The 23,679-nt window shown below is 41.4% G+C and overlaps 2 protein-coding genes across 3 annotated transcripts in view; one reads left to right on the top strand and one right to left on the bottom strand.

Annotated features, from left to right (window-relative positions):
* Nucleotides 1–278: 278 nt before the first annotated feature.
* On the bottom strand, nt 279–4,105 carry ap4s1 (adaptor related protein complex 4 subunit sigma 1). The gene is made up of 6 exons (XM_046307918.1): nt 3,947–4,105; nt 2,624–2,784; nt 2,237–2,323; nt 2,049–2,117; nt 1,852–1,863; nt 279–1,374 (listed from the first exon to the last, which is right to left on the bottom strand). The coding sequence occupies exons 2-6, from the start codon at nt 2,759–2,761 to the stop codon at nt 1,243–1,245; spliced, it is 438 nt and encodes a 145-aa protein (XP_046163874.1). The 5' UTR covers nt 2,762–2,784; nt 3,947–4,105; the 3' UTR covers nt 279–1,242.
* Nucleotides 3,204–23,679, top strand: part of strn3 (striatin, calmodulin binding protein 3) — a 30,396-nt gene continuing 9,920 nt past the window's right edge. For both annotated transcript variants that reach the window (XR_006832762.1, XM_046307915.1), the window contains exons 1-8: nt 3,204–3,659; nt 20,569–20,672; nt 20,921–20,994; nt 21,089–21,170; nt 21,487–21,663; nt 21,952–22,087; nt 22,466–22,607; nt 23,656–23,679. The exon at nt 23,656–23,679 is cut by the window's right edge and continues 113 nt beyond it. Coding sequence is in view for 1 of the 2 variants with exons in the window: in XM_046307915.1 (XP_046163871.1) it covers nt 3,423–3,659; nt 20,569–20,672; nt 20,921–20,994; nt 21,089–21,170; nt 21,487–21,663; nt 21,952–22,087; nt 22,466–22,607; nt 23,656–23,679 (976 nt within the window). In the remaining variant the exon portion in view is untranslated. The remainder of the gene's footprint in view (nt 3,660–20,568; nt 20,673–20,920; nt 20,995–21,088; nt 21,171–21,486; nt 21,664–21,951; nt 22,088–22,465; nt 22,608–23,655) is intronic.

The following is a 23,679-nucleotide window of genomic DNA, read 5'->3' as shown; positions in this document are numbered from 1 at the left end:
ACATCTGCTAACCATGTGTATGTGACAAATAAAATTTGATTTGATTTGATTTGTATATTGCTGAACTGAAACAGTTTTGTAAAGATGGTCTAAAATGCGTCCTGACCGTTGTGCAGGTCTGATCTGCAACCTCAAATGTTTGAGTTTATTGCTGCCAAAGGAGGGTCAACCGGTTATTAAATCCAAGGGTTAGTGTTCTTTTTCCACCCTATGCTGAATGTTTAAAATGGTGTGTATAATTGTTTGTTATTAGTTTAAGTACGCTGTGTCTTGTTGTGACTTCGATCAGATCACATTTTATGACCAATTTATGCAGAAATCCAGGTAATTCCAAAGAGTTCACATACTTTTCTTGCCACTGTGGTCTTAGTTTGTTCAAACCATAGAGCTAGATGGAGGTCTCTGGTGTCCAAAAGCCTGTTTTAGCATGGGCAGCTCATGGAGGACTCATCTTTTTATTTGTATAAAGTTCTGACTGCCAATTGAACTGATGGGTGGCTCCATTGTGAAGTAGTACATTTTCTTCACATTTGGCTGATCCCTCTTAACGTCCTGGTTGGACATGATTTCAATAAGATCACCAGGAGGGATCATCCAAAGAAGTTGAACGTCTCACCCAGTTGACTACATTAAAAATGTTTTCAGGAATTTTTGGATTTCAGTGCGGATTTCAAAACAAAAATCTATTTGAACGGTCATCCAACTCAGAATCTCTGGCCTCTTTCTAGAGTTCTGACATGGTTTGACCTATTTTTCAGAGTTCCCAGTTGTTTTGAATGTGGCATTAAAATACAGAAATCATCCCTGTATGGTGCAAAATGCATCATACAGGGATGGTTTGAAAGTTACAAATCTTAAAAATGTGATTGCTGACAAGCAAAACATTTCGGGACTATGTCAGCAATGGACTAATGAAACAAATCCCAAAATATCATTTTTGGGTGGTTTTCCTTCAAGGATCATATAATTCTATTCAGGTTTTCCAGGAGGAATCAGATCATTATACTTGTGAGGAGACATTCCATAACCGCAGGTGTCAGTAAATCGCCAACCTCTGCTTTATTACTGTAAAACAACACACTCTAGGTGGCAGCGTTCACCCTTTCAGTTTCCCAACTCATAGAAGAAAATTGAGTACTTCATAATGGAGATGGCCTTAATGGCGCTGCCCATGCTCTTAAAGACCCCATAATTGGACAGATACAATGATGCGAGGTCTACGTCTATGGTTCAAACAACTGCTCAATGTGCCTCAGCCATCTTGTCCAGAGCAAGTAGAGGTGCCAGGATGCGGTTCTTGTTGGTCTCCACTATGTGTCCATTCTGGATAATCTCATCAATGATGATGTGCACTTTATCCAGGTTGAACATGATCTGAGCTGGAGTTAAGGTCATTAAATCTATAAGTCAATATTGAATAATCATGTATTCCCCATCACAGTGTAAAGGAGGGTATTGTTTCCCCCCCTCAATGAGCCCTCTCCAGTAGTAAGAATAATGTTCTTGTTATCTCTGGCTACACCAGTAACATGTCACTGGTCAGGTTGAACAACTTTGACAACTTAACAGTGAACCGTTAACACCACTGACTGTAGTTGCATTCCAATTCTTATGACTGGTCTGACCCCAGCTAGTCTGAAATCCCACTGAGCCCAGACTCAGACAATGACAGTAGTCTTCATCAGTCTGTGCAATGCCATACTAAATGCCAGGGCTGGAATGCCACAGTTGGCAAGCCACATGAAAAGCACCTAATGTGAAGGTGGACAGGCAGACAGCCCCTGCTTCTGTTTCAATGACTTGTTTCCTCAAACCGATTAAAACAAGTTATAATAATTTGTAAAAGGATACATCCAATTCACTCTGTGAGGAGAGAAAAAAACATTTACTTTTCTAACGAGGAACAATCAGTTTAGAGTAATGTGTTTTTGTCCCAGAAAATACTGACCTTTAAAATGCTATGCATAGGTGGTTGGATAGTTAACGTGAAGTAAATCTAGCATACAACAAGAATGTGCTAAAGTAGAGAATAAAAAGACTGAACTCACCACACGACTAAAGTACTTGTCAAGAACCTCAACAAAGTTGTGTACCAGCTCATAGATTGACAGCTCATTCTGTGGGAAAGAAGCACATCCCACACCATGAATCATGTATAATCACAATGAAACAATCTTAACCTTAATCGGTTAACACTAATACTTGTACACTTTTAACAGTGAAATGATGAACTCACCTCCGTGTCACTGATACCAACAACTATGAAGAGAGCAGCATACTGTCGATACACTAGTCTGAAGTCCTTGTATTCCACAAAAGAGCACTAGATAGAATACAATAGTTAGTTGGATGTGAATTCCAAGAAGAGCTCAGTGGCACACTAACTCAGCATGAAGAATACCATAAATACAAACAAAAATGTTTAGCATGACAATGAGTGGCAAGGACTGGAATTATAGCTAAACAGACTAGGTTAGGTCTAGATTATTTATACTAGATTTCATTCTGTCCTGTATTGTCTTGTCTAACCCCCCAGTTATGCATTGTCTTCTCACTGTTGTGTTATACCCCTGAAAGTAAACCAAACTATTTGTTTTCTTCTAATAATGTGATTGAGAGAGACCTCTTCTTTTTTGCGTGACAGGCATCTCTTGACAACATCAGTCTCCAGAGAAGGCCTCTTCTCAATGTCCACCTGCTCATAATACTTAGACAGGCGGGTCTGGCCCTGCTTGTTAACCATCAGAAGGAACTTGATCATTGTGATCTTTAAATCCAGTGCATCTGCAAAACAGGAAATAAATATATAAATAAATGGTGTCATTGCAAATCATGCACAAAGTCTTTGTGTAATACCCTTTTTTTATGCATCTGTAACTGATCAGTTAACTACATATGCCATTCAGCAGTCAGAAGGACTATGGCCAAACTAAACTAACAGTCAGATCCCCAGTCTGCAGTCAGCAAACAATGCAGTCAGCAACATGATGCTGGATATGAGATGGCTCCCTGAGTCATGCAAACAAACCCTGATAGAATCCTATTTCTATTATTGATCTGGTTCACAATGTGTCTGAGCTGTACAGACTGTAACTGTATACACGCATGTCCAGGCTAATGTATTTGGATGACCCCCAAAAAAAGAAAATGGTGAGTATGTCCCACCATGCAGCGCGGGACAATTCTCTCTCCCACCCCCGGCATTAAGGAGGCTTTCATATCCAACTCCAAGGATTGGACTAATGGCGGCCAACATATCTTTACGCTGAGAGTAAATCCAAAACATAGCCCTGTTTCACTACAACCGCATAGCCATTTCAGTGAAAGGCATCGTCAAATTCATACGGGAACACTGATCTGAAAAGGGGGAGGGAAGGCGAATTCAAGCAGCAAATTGTGCTGGGACTTTCCTCTTCTTAAAAATGGATGAACACCCCGGCGGAGGAGTTGGAATGGCCGCCTCAAGACCGCAGCAGGGGAATAACAACGTTAATCCCCAAATCGGTAGTGGAGGTGGCTCAGGGATGGGGCAGCAGCAAGACGACATACCACGGCCACAGCAATATACCATCCCCGGTATTTTACATTACATCCAGCACGAATGGGCCCGATTCGAAATGGAGAGAGCTCATTGGGAAGTGGAGAGGGCCGAACTTCAGGTAACTATTAGCATACTAACGTTAGCTCAGCCAACTAACTAAAACACAGAAGCTTGAGCAACAATGCATTTTGCCTGGATAGTGTGCAACTTTTGTTTTAGCCACTTTGCATCCAGTGACCATGCTTCGATAGCAAGTGAACGTCCTACTATAGTGTGTCCAGTTAGATAACAAATAGTTAGCCACGGGAATCGGTTAACTGGCTGGATAACATTAGCTTAGCACCGGCTGGCAAGATAGTATGTGAGAAAGTGGAACATCAAGTTGATTTGTTTGCAATGTCTTACCCGTAGTTTTATGAATAACGTTCACTCTTGCTGCTGTGCTACTTATTTAGTCGTTTCATTTTAGAGAGTCGTTGAAATACACAAGGCTCTAATCAAATCGAATCCAGCTGACTGTCAACTAATCTCTGAGAGCAGCCATTTTGGTTTGGTCATTATGGCGACAATTTGGCTGGGTCCTCTTGAGTCGCCGACAGGCTAGCCAATGTTAGCTAAAACATATTGAAAAGGGATACATCCCATATTGTTGATCATATAAAGTCTGCAAACTTTTTAACTTAAACGTTTAAAAAAATAATAATAATAGTAAATAAACATGTAGTCTGATGCCATTTGGATGGTTTGTGCATGTTGTTAGCAAGCTAACATAAACAAAGTTAGCTAGCTAGCTAACTGTCACAAGGCCCCAGACACAGTCTGACACACTGCGCTGTCATTTACGATCGAACAAGTAAAACAATTCGCTTTAGGCTTAGTCAGAAATCTAGCTACACAACTTTTAGAATTCACTTTTGTGTCACGGATGTGATCTTGGTCAATTTAATAAAGTTTTTCCGCTGTGGTTAATTTGATGACATTTTGACAGGTTTTATCAAATGTATGTTATGACATCAGCTAACGTTATGTGACCTGTCGATACGACCTGGCAGTCTTGCAGATATGAAAGTGAATGTTGGTTTCAGTGTTGTGATTGTATTAAGGAATGTGGAGGTGTTGAAATGCAAACAGTGCCAGAGAGAGTATAGTACTGCTTTGTTTGAACACATCCCACTCCAGACAGTTGAATTGGGACCGAGAGACTGAAAAACAGTTTCTATCTCAAGGCCATCAGCCTGTTAAACAGCCACCACTAACATAGAGAGGCTGCTGCCAACATACAGGCTCAAATCTCTGGCCACTTAAATAAATTGACTTCATAAACTGATCACTAGTCACTTTAAATAACACCACTTTAATAATGTTTACATATCCTACATTACTCATCTCATATGTATATACTGTATGCTATACCATCTACTGCATCTTGCCTATGCCGCACGCCATCGCTCATCTGTATATGTATATGCACATATTCTATTCATCCCTTTACATTTGTGTGTGTATAAGGTAGTTGTTGTGAATTTGTTGGATATTACTGCATAGTCAGAACTAGAAGCACAAGCATTTCGCTACACTCGCATTAACATCTGCTACCCATGTGTATGTGACCAATAAGATTTGATGGTGGCAGATGGGAGGTTTACTCCCCTTGTACTTACTTGCTCAGTGACACATACCTTCAGCATGACTCTCACTCTGCACACTGATTCAAGGCCTACCAGTCAATAGATTGGAATGGATATAAGGAAGCACAGGCTTCTGCATCCCTGTAGCTACGGTCTGTCTGTGCCCCCACCCCCAGGACAAGTGAAGTGACTAGATGTTTTGACCCTGTAGAGAATTGATTGTCTCATTAGATGGCCAGAAAATGAGCAAGTTTTAGTTATGTTAGGGTTCATGTACAGTAACAAAAAATAATATATATATATATTCACAGGTTTTTCATTATTTTTACTATTTTCTACATTGTAGAATACATAGTAGTGAAGACATCACTGCTATGAAATAACAAATATCGAATCATGTAGTAAAAAGTGTTAAACCAAAATATTAGGTTCTTCAAAGTAGCCAACCTTTGCCTTGACAGCTTTGCAAATCCTTGGCATTTCTCTCAACCAGCTTCACCTGGAATGTTTTTACAACCATCTTGAAGGAGTTCCCACATATGCTAAGCACTTGTTGGCTGCTTTTCCTTCACTCTGCGTTCCAACTCATCCCAAACAACTCATCCCAAACTATCTCAATTAGGTTGTCGGATGATTGTGGAGTCATCTGATGCAGCGCTCCATCATTCTCCTTCTTGGTCAAATAACCCTTACACAGCCTGGAGGTGTGTTGGGTCATTGTCCTGTTGAAAACAAATGATAGTACCACTAAGCGCAAACCAGATGGGATGGCGTATCATTGCATAATACTGTGGTAACCATGCTGGTTAAGTGTGCCTTGAATTCTAAATATCAAAGACAGTGTCACCAGCAAAGCACCATCACACCACCTCCTATATGCTCCACGGTGGGAACCACACATGCAAAGATCATCCGTTCACCAACTCTTGAGTCTCACAAAGACACTGGTTGGAACCAAAAATCTCAAATTTGGACTCATAATGAAGGAAATAAATTCCACAAATGAACTTATCATGGCACACCTGTTAATTGAAATGCATTCCAGGTGACTAACTCATGAAGCTGGTTGAGAGAATTCCAACAGTGTGCGAAGCTGTCATCAAGGCAAAGGGTGGCTACTTTGAAGAATCTAAAATATAATTTTATTTTGATTTGTTTAACACATTTTGGTTTACATGATTCCATATGGGTTATTTCATAGTTTTGATCTCTTCACTATTATTCTATAATGTATAAAATTGTACAAATAAAGAAAAACCCTTGAACATGAAGGTGTGTCCAAACTTTTGACTGGTACTGTATGTATGTATTGTCGTGTCTTTGGCTATGCCGGATTAAGGGATTTGACATGCTATTCTATAAAATAATTTCTCCGTAATTAATATCACCTGATTGAGCTAATCATGTAAATGTAATTAACTAGAGCGTTGGGCACCACAAAATAATATTTATAGAGCTGTTATCTTCCGAAGAAACTCTTAAAGACGCAGTAATATTTTAGATCCATAGCAGTCAACATTAATCTTCATCTTACTTCAGTCTCATCTGAAAGTTGTAAATTCTTGGTTATCTGCAAGAACCCTGGCTAACAATTTGAATCAGCAATACACAATTGGGTTTAATTATTTATTTACTAAATACCTAACTAATCACACAGAATTCACATAAACAATTAATCATAACTTGATTACGAATTACGTCATAAAGGAAAACGTCCCTAGCGGGCGGAACAGATATGACAGCTTGTTACACGAAGGAAAAGGGCTGGGTTGGAGTGAAAGAGCGGGAGACTGAGGAATAAAGGAAAAGAGCTGTGCTATCGTAAATACAGTATCTTATGCATTCTAAATTACCGCCCATTTGGAAAAGGAAAATGCAATAAATATTTACTGAGCTGCGCTTCAGTAGGTTGGTGGTAGATGGAAGGCCGTGTTGCCAAACCGAGTCCTTTATCCTTTGCAGAATGTCTCTGGTTGTCAATTGGATACGTTGTAGTAACGTTGTTGTGTGATAGACGGGATACTCTGTCTGTTCCTTCCTAACCTGCGTTTGCAGCTGTGGTCGCTAACTCAACAGCTAGGAGGTATCACTTCTGTAGTGAATAAGAGTCCAAAAATTCATACCATTCGCAACCAAAGCTCATGCTGATGTTGGCTTCGTTCTGTAGTTATTATCTGAACCATTCTGACATAGGACCGTCGCCCTCATATCCTCAGAACAGGAAGTTATGTTGTCGTCAAGGGCTTATATAGGAAGGGAGAAAAGGGGTGTGTTTCATAGTTTACAACCTCTGTCTCTTCACGTGGGCGGGTCACTGAGTGAGCAGCAATATCTTATGAAAACCCACATATCACATTTCATCCCATCATAAATAATTTCATATTCAAACATTTAAATTGAACAACCATTCCATGTGAATCCGATAACTCTGATGTGTATACTTTCCACTGTAGAGTTTGTCATCTTATCATTGATGAGAATGTCTTAGATGACAACCGAACTGACATCCTATTCATTAAGTACCACTGCAAATGTTAAATTGTTCGGATTACCAGAATATAGTTCATTTCCCCCCACCTACTGATGTTCCCAGAATGTCTATGTTAACCAAGTAAAAAAAAAATGTAACCTCAGTAGGTTAGAGAGAGGAAAAAGCGGGGAATAGGTATTTGACTGTCATAAACCTAACCCCAGGCCGTGTGTGTGTGTGTGTGTGTGTGTGTGTGTGTGTGTGTGTGTGTGTGTGTGTGTGTGTGTGTGTGTGTGTGTGTGTGTGTGTGTGTGTGTGTGTGTGTGTATTTTTTTACAGTTAGGCCCTATTTGAAGATCAATATGATAGTTACTAGTTATTTCTATTGACAAGACAAGTATGACCTGCCTAATTTGCCATAACAAGATGCTGTAATATTGTTCAACTTTGTATTGATAAAACAACATGCATGCATTTTATGAAGCAAGCCTAGATTATTTTGGTCAGCTGCACCTCCTATTGAGTGAGTTGCTTTGCGATTCATCCACATCAATCAAGCAGTCAGCCCTGTTAGCACAAATCACACCAAGCCTGGAAATAACCGCTATCTGAGTTAATTCTAACTTTATAGGTCACTAAGACTGCCAGGGCACATTTAGAACCATTCTTATGCGCTCTGCTCTTCCTTTGCCCTGGCTGTAGAAGACAGACAGAGAAATGGCAGCCTGACCGGGCCCTTTTCTTCCTGTTTAGAGTCTGTCTGTGGAAATAAAGAATATGATTATTAACACAGAGGCAGTGACTGTTGTATCTGGGTTTTATTTTTAATATGTTGAGGCGGAGTGTTTTACCTCAATGAAAGTTTGACAGGATTGGTGTTTATCCTACTGATACAATGTATATGTTTTCATTATGGATCCCCATGCCTTGGCAGCAGCTACTCTTCCTGGGGTCCAGCAACATAAGACAGTTACATACAGTATTAAAATATAACATGACATGACATTTCATACCACTCCTCCACCACATATTTACAATACAATATCCATGTGCACATGTGTGTAGAGTGCATGTCTTATCATGTGCCTGTCTGTCTCTTCACAGTCCCTGCTGTTACATTAGGTGTATTTTAACTTTAAAAAAAAATCAAATTCTACTGCTTGCATCAGTTACCTGATGTGGAATAGAGTTCCATGTAGCCATGGCACTATGTAGTACTGTGCGCCTCCCATAGTGTGTGTGTGTGTGTGTGTGTGTGTGTGTGTGTGTGTGTGTGTGTGTGTGTGTGTGTGTGTGTGTGTGTGTGTGTGTGTGTGTGTGTGTGTGTGTGTGTGTGTGTGTGTGTGTGTGTCTGAGCTTGTCAACACGTCTTACAAAAACAAGTAATGATGAGGTCAATCTCTCCTCCCACTTTGAGCCATGAGAGATTTACATGCATCCATGTACATTTAAGGGCCAGCTGTTCTGTTCTGAGCCAATTGTAATTTTCCAAGGCCTCTGTTCGTGGCACCTGACCACACAACTGAACAGTAGTCCAGGTGTGACAACTAGAGCCTGTAGGACCTTGTTGATAGTGCTGTTAAAAAGGCAAGGTAGCACTTTTTTATTATGGACACACTTCTCCCCATCTTAGCTACTGTTGTATATCAACATGTTTTGACCATGATAGTTTACAATCCAGGGTCACCTCAACTTGCTAAATTTCCACATTATTTTTTACAAGATTTAGTTGATGTTTATGGTTTAGTGATTGATTTGTCCCAAGTACAATGCCACCCATTCTGAAACTAACTGCAGCTCTTGTTAAGTGTAGTAGCTGACGTTTATCGTGTTGAGTCATCCGTATACATAGCCACACTGGCTTTACTCAAGGCCAGTGGCATGTCGTTAGTAAAGTTCGAAAAATGTAAGGGGCCTAGACAGCTGCCCTGGGGAATTCCTGATTGTACCTGGATTATGTTGGGGAGGCTTCCATTAAAAAACACCCTCGGTGTTCTGTTAGACAGGTAACTCTTTATCCACGATATAAGAGGGGGTGTAAAGCCATAACACATACATTTTTCCTTTAGCAGATTATGATCGATAATGTCAAAAGCCACACTGAAGTCTATCAAAACAGCTCTTACTATCTTGTTATTACCAATTTCTCTCAGCCAATCATCAGTCATTTGTGTATGTGCTGTGCTTGTTGAACGTCCTTCCCTATAAGCGTGCTGAAAGTCTGTCAATTTGTTTACAGTAAAATAGCATTGTATCTGGTCAAACCCTTTTTTCCCCCCAATGTAGTTCTCGCTTGTTGAAATTGAAATCACTAAGTGTGTGTGTGTGTGTGGTCAGTGTCTTAATCACATCATTCTTTCATTGTGCTTGATTTGGTGATAATTTTCCACTAGGCCTCAGGTGTTTCCTTACGACTGGTGCACCACTATGTCAATACTCTCTATTAGAGGTCGACCGAATATTATTTTTCAATACCGATTATTGGAGAACCAAAAAAAGCAGATACCGATTAATCAGTAATTTAAAAAAAATTTTAATAATGACAATTACAATACTGAATAAACACGTATTTTAACTAAATATAACACATCAATAAAATCAATTTAGCCTCAAATAAATAATGAAACATGTTCAACACTTTGTTTTTGCATTATTTAAACCAAATTGGAGAAGAAAGTTAAATTGCAATATGTGCCATGTAAAAAAGCTTGCTCAGAACATGAGAACATATGAAAGCTGGTGGTTCCTTTTAACATGAGTCTTCAATATTCCCAGTTAACCTAAAACGTCTTAAGGTTATTATAGGAATTATAGGACTATTTCTCTCTATACCATTTGTATTTCATATACCTTTGACTATTGGATGTTCTTATAGGCACTTTAGTATTGCCAGTGTAACAGTATAGCTTCCGTCCCTCTCCTCGCCCCGACCCGGGCTCGAACCAGGAACACATCGACAACAGCCACCGTTGACTCATCGTTACCCATCGCTCCACAAAAGCAGAGCAAGGGGAACAACTACTCCAAGTCTCAGAGTGAGTGACATCACCCATTGAAAAGCTATTAGCACGCACCCCGCTAACTAGCTAGCCATTTCACATCGGTTACAAAAGCCTAATCTTGGGGAGTTGATAAGCTTGACGTCATAAACAGCTCAATGCTTGAAGCATTGCGAAGAGCTGCTGGCAAATGCACGAAAGTGCTGTTTGAATGAATGCTTACGAGCCTGTTGCTGCCTACTATCGCTCAGTCAGACTGTTCTATCAAATATCAAATCATAGACTTAATTATAACATAACACACAGAAATACGAGCCGTGGGTCATTAATATGGTCGAATCCGGAAACTATCATTTCGAAAACAAAACGTTTATTCTTTCAGTGAAATACGGAACCGTTCCATATTTTATCTAACGGGTGGTATCCCTTAGTCTAAATATTGCTGTTACATTGTACAACCTTCAATGTTATGTCATAATTATGTACAATTCTGCGAAATTAATTATGGTCTGGCCTCCCGGGTGGCGCAATGGTTTAGGGCACTGCATCGCAGTGCTAGCTGTGCCACCAGAGACTCTGGGTTCGCGGCCAGGCTCTATCGCAGCTGCGACCGGGAGGTCCGTGGGGCGAGGCACAATTGGCCTAACGTTGTCCGGGTTAGGGAGGGTTTGGCCGGTAGGGATATTCTTGTCTCATTGCGCACTAGTGACTCCTGTGGCGCGCCGGGGGCAGTGCACGCTAACCAGGTTGCCAGGTGCACAGTGTTTCTTCCGACACATTGGTGTGGCTGGCATCTGGGTTGGATGCGCGCTGTATTAAGAAGCAGTGCGGCTTGGTTGGGTTGTGTTTCGGAGGACGCATGGCTTTCGACCTTTGTCTCTCCCGAGCCCGTATGAGAGTTGTAGTGATGAGACACAATTTCCCTAATTATAAGAAATTCATGTTAGCAGGCAATATTAACTAAATATGCTGGTTTAAAAATATATACTTGTGTATTGATTTTAAGGAAAGGCATTGATGTTTATGGTTAGGTTTGGTGCAACGACAGTGCTAAATCATCACCCATTTGGCGAAGTAGGCTGTGATTCGATAAGAAATTAACAGGCACCGCATCGATTATATGCTACGCAGGACACTCTAGATAAACTAGTAATATCATCAACCATGTGTTGTTAACTAGTGATTATGTGAAGAATGCAACTTACCTTGGCTTCTTGCTGCCCTCGCGTAACAGGTAGTCAGCCCGCCTCGTGGAGTGCAATGTAAGGCAGGTGGTTAGAGCGTTGGACTAGTAACTGGAAGGTTGCAAAAACGAATCCCCGAGCTGACAAGGTAAAAATCTGTCGTTCTGCCCCTAACAAAGCAGTTAACCCACTGTTCCTAGGCCGTCATTGAACATAAGAATGTGTTCTTAACTGACTTGCCTAGTTAAATAAAGGTGTTAAAAAAATAATTCAAATAATAAATAAATCGGCCAAATCCGTGTCCAAAATACAGATTTCCGATTGTTATGAAAACTTGAAATTGGCCCTAATTAATCGGTCGACCTCTACTCTCTATCCCTAAAACATCTGTGCTAATTAGACCACTGAAATGTTCTTCCACAGGTCTTTCTTGGTTATACATAACATCTATAAGTAGATGAGCTGAAAATAGAGGTTCCACTTAATAGTCTACCATGGCTCCTGAAAACGGTCCGAACTGTGAAAACATTTGACAGTTCTGACATTTTTTATGTTTTTTTTTCTCTCTATTTAACTAGGCAAGTCAGTTAAGAACAAATCCTTGTCAGCTCGATGATTCGATCTAGCAACCTTTTGGTTACTGGCCCAACGCTCTAACCACTAGGCTACCGCCATGGTTGTGAGACCTTGATTGATGAAATTATGATTTCACTGATTGTACTCTTTATTTGTTGATTATTGAAGAAAGATGGCTTGTACACTAATCCACATAAACATGTAGACAGACAGGCAAATCTAAAATACAGTTCTAAAGGTATTCAAGTGTGAATCGGCCTAAGCAGTGTTCCTTTGCAGTGAAGTGGTAGGTATATGTGATGTCGGTGATGACAAAGCTCTAAAAGTCTGCAATTATTTTTGCACCCATTTACAGGACAGCTGTACAGCGGGTAATGTGTCGTGAGTTGGCCATGTCTATTCTTGCTCCAATACAGTCCATTAATTTGTCAGCCTGTTAATTTGGGTCTGTGAGCTCACTGTATCCCCAAGCTGACTGTTACACATCTCAACCCTGTGACCTCACACGTACGTAGCAGCTAGGCCGATACTGGCTTTGCTAGCTGCGCTGCGATTGGTCCGAGGGCGGTGTTGCAAGGGTGGTCTGAGGGCAGGGGGGATTTCCACAGCTTTTAGCAGAAGTGCTTTAACAGGAATTAGGATCATTGCAGCGATTTGATCTCTGATAGTGTACTTACTGTATTTGGATGGGCTGGGAATGTCCAGAGTCCTCACGATACGCTATTATCACGGTACTTAGGTGACGATACGATATGTATTGCGATTCGATATTGTGATTGGATGTTCTAAACATAATGCTCACTATAGAAACACTACACCCCCTTGAACTTTTTTCACATTTCTTGAAATATATATATTTATTCATTTTTGTCATTGTTCTACACAAAATACTCTGTCAAAGTGAAAAGATAATTCTACAAATGAATACAAATGAAACTAAAATATATATTTGTTGCATAAGTATTCATCTCCTTTGTTTTGGGAAGACTAAATTAGTTCCGAAGTAACATTTGGCTCAACAAATCACAAAAGTTATGAACTCACTCTGTGTGAAATGGTAGTTGACATGGTTTTTGAATGACTATCTGATTGAGGGGTTAAATCTCTTTCCCTTTCCTCTGTCCCCCAGACATCATCAAGTATTGAATTTCATGCACAAATTTAACTGCGAAGACCAGGGTGCTATAAAAGGTTTATAAAAGCCGCATGAAGAAGGGCAGTGATTGATAGATGGGTAAAAATAACAAATCAGACATGGACTATATCTTGAAGCACAGTCAATTTGATAATTATGCTGTGGATGATTTATTAAACAACCACCCAGACACATCAAAGATGCAGTTGTCCTTCTGAACTGAGCTGCAGGATCGGAAGGAAACTGTAAAGGGATGTCACCATGATTTTAAAACGGCTACAGAGTTCAGTGGCTGTGATGGGGGAAAAAGTGAGGAGGATCAACAACATTGTAGGGACTCTACAATAATTACCTAAAAGAAGTGAAAAGATGAATAAAAATATACAGAATAAAAGTATTTCAAAACATGCGTATGTATGCAACAAGGCACTATAGTAATAATGTAAAGGAATACACTTTTTGGCCTTTTTGGCAAATCCAACACATCACTGTGTAACTGCTTCCTTGTATGGGTATGCTTGACATTGGCAAAGACAGGTGAGTTTTTCAGGATAAAAATTAACGGGATGGCGCTTAAGCACAAGCAAAATCCTAGAGGAAAACCTGGTTCAGTCTGCAGATACTGGGAGATTAATTCACCTTTCAGCAGGACAAACCTTTAAACACAAGGTCAAACTAAACTGGAGTTGCTTACCAAGAAGACGGTGAATGTTCCTGAGTGGCCAAGTTACAGTTTTGACACAAATTGACTTAAATCTATGGCAAGACTTGAAAGTTGCTGTCTAGCCATGATCCCCAACACCTTAACAGAGCTTGAAGAATTTAAAAAAAGAATAATGGGAAAATATTGAGACTTACCCAACAAGATTTACAGCTGTAGTTGGTGATTCTAACATGTATTGACTCAGGGGGGTGAATACTTATCTAATAAAGATATATTACTGTTTTTCATTAATCTTCTAGAAAAACAAACAAGTTATTCCACTTTGACAATAGAGTATTTTGCGTAGGTCGTTGCCAGAAAATGACAATGAAATCCGTTTGAATCCCACTTTGTAACGCAATAAAATGTGAAGACATCCACAGAGTGTGTAGACTTTCTGTAAGCACTGTATGTCTGCTGCAGAGAGACGATGGAGCACGAGAAAGTCAAGAAAATAAAACTGCTGAAAACATGTTGACTCACTAGTTAAGAAGATCGAGAACAAGCTATAGGAAAATAAATACCAGAGTTGTGGCGCAGATACAGCCAACTAGTGCTAGTTAACGCTACCTAACAAAAACATACAATACCCGTATCAAGTTAGGACATCTACTCATTCAAGGGTTTTTATTCATATTTACTGTTTTCTACATTGTAGAATATTAGTGAAGACATGAAAACTATGAAATAACACATGGAATCATGTAGTAACCAAAGAAGTGTTATACTGCTCAAAAAAATAAAGGGAACACTAAAATAACACATCTTAGATCTGAATGAATGAAATATTCTTATTAAATCCTTTTTCTTTACATAGTTGAATGTGCTGACAACAAAATCACACACAGAATATCAATGGAAATCAAATATATCAACCCCATGGAGGTCTGGATTTGGAGTCACACTCAATATTAAAGTGAAAAACCACACTACAGGCTGCTCCAACTTTGATGTAATGTCCTTAAAACAAGTCCAAATGAGGCTCAGTAGTGTGTGTGGCCTCCACGTGCCTGTATGACCTCCCTACAACGCCTGGGCATGCTCCTGATGAGGTGGCGGATGGTCTCCTGAGGGATCTCCTCCCAGACCTGGACTAAAGCATCCGCCAACTCCTGGACAGTCTGTGGTGCAACGTGGCGTTGGTGGACGGAGCGAGACATGATGTCCCAGATGTGCTCATTTGGATTCACGTCTGGGGAACGGGCGGGCCAGTCCATAGCATCAATGCCTTCCTCTTGCAGGAACTGCTGACACTCCAGCCACATGAGGTCTAGCATTGTCTTGCATTAGGAGGAACCCAGGGCCAACCGCACCAGCATATGGTCTCACAAGGGGTCTGAGGATCTCACCTCAGTACCTAATGGCAGTCAGGCTACCTCTGGCTAGCACATGGAGGGCTGTGCGACACTCCCCCCCCCCCCCCCCATAACTGACCCACCGCCAAACCGGTCATGCTGGAGGATGTTGCAGGCAGCAGAACGTTCTCCACGGCGTCTCCAGACTCTGTCACGTCTGTCACATGTGCTCAGTGTGAACCTGCTTTCATCTGTGAAGAGCACAGGGTGCCAGTGGTGAATTTGCCAATCTTGGTGTTCTCTGGCAAATGCCAAAACGTCCTGCACGGTGTTGGGCTGTAAGCACAACCACCACCTGTGGACGTCGGGCCCTTATACCACCCTCATGGAGTCTGTTTCTGACCGTTTGAGCAGACACGTGCACATTTTTGGCCTGCTGGAGGTCATTTTGCAGGGCTCTGGCAGTGCTCCTCCTTGCACAAAGGCGGAGGTAGCGGTCCTGCTGCTGGGTTGTTGCCCTCCTACGGCCTCTTCCACGTCTCCTGATGTACTGGCCTGTCTCCTGATGTACTGGCCTGTCTCCTGGTAGCGCCTCCATGCTCTGGACACTACGCTGACAGACACAGCAAACCTTCTTGCCACAGCTCGCATTGATGTGCCATCCTGGATGAGCTGCACTACCTGAGACACTTGTGTGGGTTGTAGACTCCGTCTCATGCTACCACTAGAGTGAAAGCACCGCAAGCATTCAAAAGTGACCAAAACATCAGCCAGGAAGCATAGGAACTGAGAAGTGGTCTGTGGTCACCACCTGCAGAACCACTCCTTTATTGGGGGTGTCTTGCTAATTGCCTATAATTTCCACCTGTTGCCTATTCCATTTGCACAACAGCATGTGAAATTGATTATTGTCAATCAGTATTGCTTCCTAAGTGGACAGTGATTTCACAGAAGTGTGATTGACTTGGAGTTACATTGTGTTGTTTAAGTGTTCCCTTTATTTTTTTGAGCAATATATATATTATTTTGAAATTCTTGAAAGTAGCCATCCTTTGCCTTGATGACAGCTTTGCACACTCTTGGCATTCTATCAACCTGCTTCACCTGAAATGCTATTCCAACAGTCCCGAAGGAGTTCCCACATATGCTGAGCACTTGTTGGCTGCTTTACCTTCACTCTGCGGTCCAACTCATCCCAAACCATCTCAATTTGGTTGAGGTTGGGTGATTATGGAGGCCAGGTCATCTGATGCAGCACTCCATCACTCTCCTTCTTGGTCAAATTGCCCTTACACAGCCTGTGATGGCGTATCGCAGCAGAATGCTGTGGTAGCCATGCTGGTTAAGTGTGCCTTGAATTCTAAATAAATCACTGACGAGTGTCACCAGCAAAGCACCATAGAATAAGGCTGTAATGTAATAAAATGTGGATAAAGTCAAAGGGTTTGAATACTTTCCAAATGCACTGTATTCTAGTGCCAATGTACTACAAAGTGTACAGTTGGTTTGACATTTGAAAACCCTGTTGCTAGTTAGGGGACCGTCAGTAAATTACACAATGTACATGGGACAATAGTTTTTAGTTAACCTCAAACCAACTATACATTTTAGAAATTCATATACAAATATTGAAAGCATTTAATGAGACAACTAAAAGATTTGCAATATGAAAATATTGTCCATTTACATTGTGTCATTTATTGACTGTCCCTAACTAGCCCCCTGAGAAAGACAAGACAATGTCAAACCAAATTTTCCAGCTGGCTGAAGCTAATTGGCGAAAGAAGATGGCTAACTAGGCAACTTCAAGACACAAGACCAGAGGTGTATTCATTACGTCTTGCAACGGAAACCTTTTATCTTTTTTAAGAACCAAACAGAAGCACACAAAAAAGAACATGGATGAAATGGGGAAGGACCTACCTGATTTTGTCCAATAGAAACTTGTTTTTGTTGCAAAACATTTTCTGTTTGGAGGAATCGCCGTAATGAATACACCCCTGGTTAGGTTATCTAGGGTGAGTGACGGACTGTGTATCGTTTTGGCAGAGTGGATGTACAAACACTTGCCATGTGCGAACCCACACACACACGAGAAACCCACATGAAACTACCCAAAGACGACTCTCTTTTGTATTCAGTCATGGCCGCTACACATGTTAATGACCAAACTGAAAATGTTTAGTTGAGTGTTGTAGCCAGCTGTATCTGCTGAGGGAGTAGCTAGTGCTTGTGTAACCGACTGCTACATCCCCTGGCTGTTGAACTAGATCCCGTTTGTCCACAGAAAAAGACCAATGTAAACAGCTGTTTGTTCAGCTGAAACTCTCCTCCTCCCTTTTAGACAACTTCAACTGGCCAGACCTGAGACCTCCCATGCTTATGGTCCCAGCAAGACTTTCATTTAGCACTTTGACTTGAACACCGAGGTGGAAAACTTTAGAAAATACTAGTTCTTATACAGTAATTGTTCTATTTAAGAGAACTGATCTCCGTTAACTGAAGTGAATCCTATGTTGAAAATTGACCCCATGTAGAGAGCTGGGTCTCCTACTCCTTGAATGTGTACTCAATTTTGTCTTATTTTATTATTGTGAGGGAGTGACTGGACCAGGCGACTCAGTGGTTCAGATCCACCATAGTGTTTTCATAGCCGGTATGGTTTAGCTGCTAGGCGGTGGCACTTTACCCGTCTGGCACTTTCTACGTCTCCATGACTACGGCATGAATGTCGGCCTCCGGTTTACCTGCCGAACAACTGGGTTGCTATGGGCACCATGACACCCCACCAGTCGAGAGTGCGTTTAGGGCGGCTGACTAAAAATACCCCCTGCCTGCTACCCTTTAAACGGCATTGGGTGTCACAGCTGCTCAGTGCTCACGAGCAGCACAGAGTTGAGCAGGAGAAGAGGGCCAGCTAAATAGTGCTGTATGAACTGAACACCCGTACAGGGGTGATCCTACTTGAGGCCTGCGTTACAACCTGGGCCTGCTGCTCTGTTGATCCCAGGAGTGACAGACACTGCTTATTGCACTCCTACTTTGACTCACCAGGCCTATACCAAGGTTTCCTCAATTCATCGGTGCCTATACCTTTTCGAATGTTTTGTTTAAGCCTTTTTTTTCTTTTTTATATCCAGTGTCTCAAATGCAGTGCCTTCAGAAAGTATTCACACCCCTTGACTTTTTCCACATTTTGTTGTGTTACAAGTTGGGATTAAATTCATTTTCATTTTGTCTACGATTTACACTAAATACTGGTGTCAAAGTGGAAGAAAATGTATATTTTGTCTTTAAAGAAATGTCTAAAACACTATATCTTGACTACATAAGAATTTAACCTCCTGAGTCAATACATTTTAGAATGACCTTTGGTAGTGATTACAGCTGTGAGTCTTTCTGGGTAAGTCTAAGAGCTTTGCACACCTGGATTGTTCAAAATTTTCCATTTACATTTTTTATATATATTCAGAATTCTTCAATCTGTCAAATTGGTTGTTGATCATTGCTAGTCAACCATTTTCAAGTCTTGCCATAGATGTTCAAACAGATTTAAGTCAACTGCAGCTCAGCCACTCGGGAACATTCACTGTCGTCTTGGTAAGCAACTCATGTAGATTTGGCCTTGTGTTTTAGGTTATTGTCACGCTGAAAGACGAATTCATCTCCCAGTGTCTGGTGGAAAGCAGACTGAACCAGGTTTTCCTCTAGGATTTTACCTGTGCTTAGCTCCATTTCCTTTTTATCCCGAAAAACTCCCTAGTCCTTAATGATTACAAGCATACCCATAACATGATGAAGCCATCACTATGCTTGAAAATATGGAGAGTGGTACTCCATAGCGTGTTGTATTGGATTTATCCCAAACGTAACTGTTTGTTATGAATACAAAGTGTTAATTGCTTTACCAAATTATTTTTTTCTGTTTTACTTTAGTGCCTATTGCAAACAGGATGCATGTTTTAGAATATTTTTTTGTTCTGTACAGGCTTCCTCCTTTTCACTCTGTCAATTAGGTTAGTATTGTGGAGTAACTACAATGTTGATCCATCCTCAGGGATCCATCCAATGTGGTTGCATCTGTTTGAAATTCACTGCTCGACTGAGGGACCTTACAGATAATTGTATGTGTGGGGTAGAGGTGAGATAGTCATTATGTTAAACACTATTATTGCACACAGAGTGAGTCCATGCGACTTGTTAAGCACATTTTTACTGCTGAACTTATTTAGGCTTGCCATAAAGGATTTTAATAATTGACTCAAAGACATTTTAGATTTTCATTTTTAATTCATTTGTTAAAAAAAGAAAATGGGGTATTGTGTGTAGGTCAGTGACAAAGAAATCAGAATGTAACCCATTTTTAAATTTTTACATTGTGTAAAAAGTCCAGGGGTGTGAATACTTTCTGAAGGCACTGTATGTGTGGAGTCAATAGCTGGTACAGTAGGCCCCTACACGGGGTTGGGTTGCGTACATAATTAACATTTAATTTGATATAAGGCATGGAGTTATTTATGAATGGAAGATGAGAAGAAGAGTGATGTGGCAGTAGTAGGTGATGTAATAGTCATTGCTGCCACTGTTATTCATCTGTTTTAATAATTTAGTAACACATTTTTTTGCATCTGAGCTCAGAGTGTGCAGCTTTCTTTTATTTTCAAGTTTAATAATTTAGTGGACATGACATGCCTATTACTTCAGTGGGAAAGATTGCTTGTTTATTTATAGAATATATATAATTTTCCAAAAAATGTTTAACCTCTTTTTCTCCCCAATTTCGGGATATGCAATTGGTAGTTAGTCTTGTCCCATTGCTTCAACTCCTGTACGGACTCGGGAGAGGTGAAGGCCGAGAGCCATTTGTCCTCCGAAATACGACCCTGCCGAGCCACACTGCTTCTTTACACTGATACGCCACAGCAGATGACCTTAACATTTTGTAGAGCTTTTAAAGTTGTGAGTAAATTATTGGCTTTAACGGCAGAACCGTTAACTTATAAATGTTTTCTCCTTTCTTGTTTTTGTTTTTTTCAGGCTCGAATAGCATTCCTACAAGGAGAAAGGAAAGGTCAAGAGAATGTAAAGAATGATCTAGTTAGAAGAATAAAGATGTTAGAATATGCATTAAAGCAAGAAAGGTGAGTGTATGGCTTATCTCTTTAACTTGAGGCAATAACTTTGACATATGGCCAAGTTCAATCTGTCTCATTGGCCATTGCATGTAAAATTTTTGTGTGACTGCAATCAGTGGAGGCTGCTGAGGGGAGGACGGCTCATAGTAATAGCTGGAACGGAGTCGTCCTCCCCTCAGCAGCCTCCACTGACTGCAATGTAGAATTATCTCATCACATTTACTAAACTCTTTCATTTGTCTTTTCTCTACCAGAGCAAAATACCATAAATTAAAATATGGAACAGAATTAAATCAAGGTGAAGTTAAGATGCCTAACTTTGAACCAGGTACGGACTTCTCCTGTCTCTGCTATAAAATGAAATTAATAGAATATGTTGACATACAGTGGTTTCGATAACTTTTCTTCCGTGAGGTTTGCAGAAGATACCAAAGACACAGAGGTCCCTGCTGTACCCCAGAACAGTCAGCTGACGTGGAAACAGGGCAGACAGCTCCTCAGACAGTGAGTACGCCGACACCGCATACCTATAGGGCCTCGCATCCAGCTAGCATTCTAACACGTTTATAGATCAAGATGAATTCCCATCAGGGTCTGTATTCATAGTGTCTCATCATGCTGATCAAGGATCAGGTCCCCCTAGTCCATGTAATCTTATTCATTTACATTACATTTACATTTAAGTCATTTATGCAGATGCTAAAATGTCAAACTGATCCTAGATCAGCATTCCTGCTCTGGGAAGCTTTAGGTACACAGGCCCAGGTTTATTTAGCTAGCTAAGTCATTTGGATGTGTAATTCCGTTTCTGTCCCAACAGATATCTTCAGGAAGTAGGTTACACGGACACAATACTAGATGTGCGGTCTCAGAGAGTGCGTTCGTTACTGGGCCTATCCGGCTCGGAGCAGAACGGCTCTGTGGAAAACAAGAACCTGGAGCTGATCCTCAACGGAGGCGAGTCTCCAGCCAAACCAAAGGGACAAGATATGAAAAGGTAGTTTGTTAGGACTCGTTCTGATCCTGCACACTGCCAATCACTTCAGTGAAGATCCAACTGACACAATGTTCACTTTTCCTGACGAAACTGAAATCACACTCTCCACTTTTCCTGGCAACTTCCTAAATAGCAGATTTCTGATGGATTCTGCACATTGGTGCCTCTGTGTGTTCAGAACAGTATGCTCTGAATAGCATCCATCCTGTTTCGTTTAATTTGCTAATGAAATCATTTGCAGTGTCGCCCGCATTGCTCTAAATAGTTGTTTTCAAACTGTTTTTCTAGGAATCCAGGAGACGTTCTGGAAACATTTAACTTCTTAGAAAACACAGACGACAGTGATGAAGATGACGATGAGGAGGGAGACCTGATGGAGGATATAGACAGCGGCAAACACACAATAAAAAAACACAAGATAAAGGTGAAGACCTCTTTGCTTCAGACGGTGACATCTGAAGCCCCTTACTAATGCGGTTGTAAATGTACTGCCAGTGTCAGCACTGTGTAACGGGTGTAATAATGGCTTGCTAAGTGCAATACTTGTCTCTTGACACTAGACTTGTATCCTCAGATCTGATTATGAATGTTGATAGTTATCAAGAGAGAACCTTTAAATGCCTGCTGTGTAAAAGAGTTTACCACAATTTAAAATGCGGTACATGAGCATGTGGAAGGAGAATACCAACAACCTTTTATTTGACAAGTATTGTTATTATAGACAAGTATTGTATTCACTGTGTACTGTATTTGATCCCAGTGTGCCATACCTGGTGGCTGACTGTGTTTGTCCTCTGTCCAGGTTGGGAACGAGGGCCTGGCCTCTGACCTTCCAGACGATCCCGACACGGAGGAGGCTCTGAAGGAGTTTGACTTTCTGGTGAATGCCGAGGATGGAGAGGGAGCAGGGGAGGCCAGGAGTTCAGGGGACGGGACCGAATGGGGTAAGAGGGTATAACATATCTCCTGCTGAGAACTAGCCTATACCCCATTGTGTCCCCATTTGGCATAAATGCAGCCATTTGTATCAATGAAAATGTAGATTTAGCCTGCATGGGTGTTGGGTAGAAGAACTGTGGCTTGGACAGCGTGCGTGTGTGTGTGTGTGTGTGTGTGTGTGTGTGTGTGTGTGTGTGTGTGTGTGTGTGTGTGTGTGTGTGTGTGTGTGTGTGTGTGTGTGTGTGTGTGTGTGTGTGTGTGTGTGTGTGTGTGTGTGTGTGTGTGTGTGTGTGTGTGTGTGTGTGTGCCGGTGTTAGACATGTATTCCTCTACCCATCAGTGGGCCAGTGGTAGACATGTATTCCTCTACCCATCTGTGGGCCAGTGGTAGACATGTATTCCTCTACCCATCTGTGGGCCAGTGGTAGACATGTATTCCTCTACCCATCTGTGGGCCAGTGGTAGATATAACTGAAATATTGAGTAGTGGAGCGTGTATTCTGATCTGCACCAAGAATGGCCTACCCTGTGCCATCTCAGTCACGCCAATGCTGCGTCAGCATTCCTCCTCACTTGTGCACAGGATATTCTGAGCCCCCTCCCCTGTCCTCCCCTGGCCCTGCCACACACCTCACTGCTGCTGCGTGCCCTGCTCAAAATCCCAGCCTCTAGGTTCAGTCACACTACCCTCCACAGTGGCTGAGAGAAAGGGTTACATACAGAGCACCAGTCAGACCCGCTAGTCTTATTGCTGGTCTTATTTTTCATGTGTTTTTTTTGCAAGGGGCCTAACCCGTGTTTAGGAAATTGTTTCATCGCATGTCTCATTGTTATTCACTCAAGGTTTTGACTTCTACCCAGTGAAATACTTTCTACTATGTTAAGACATAAAAACCTCTCCAGCCATGTCACGAAGTCAAACCACTTAGTGTGTGCTCTGCAGTCTTGCCATGCGGGGGAATGTTTTCACACCCCACTGAGAGGCTGAGCTCTTTGTCTAGGTGTGGCCTGTATGTCGTTTACTAAACCTTCTCCTCTCCGTCCTATTCTTAGCCGAGCCCTTACCGTTTCCCTCAG

Source organism: Oncorhynchus gorbuscha, linkage group LG17 (assembly GCF_021184085.1).
Source record: "Oncorhynchus gorbuscha isolate QuinsamMale2020 ecotype Even-year linkage group LG17, OgorEven_v1.0, whole genome shotgun sequence".
NCBI lineage: Eukaryota > Metazoa > Chordata > Actinopteri > Salmoniformes > Salmonidae > Oncorhynchus > Oncorhynchus gorbuscha.
The sequence above is the reverse complement of the archived record's forward strand: the minus strand, read 5'-3'. Positions and strand labels throughout refer to the sequence as shown.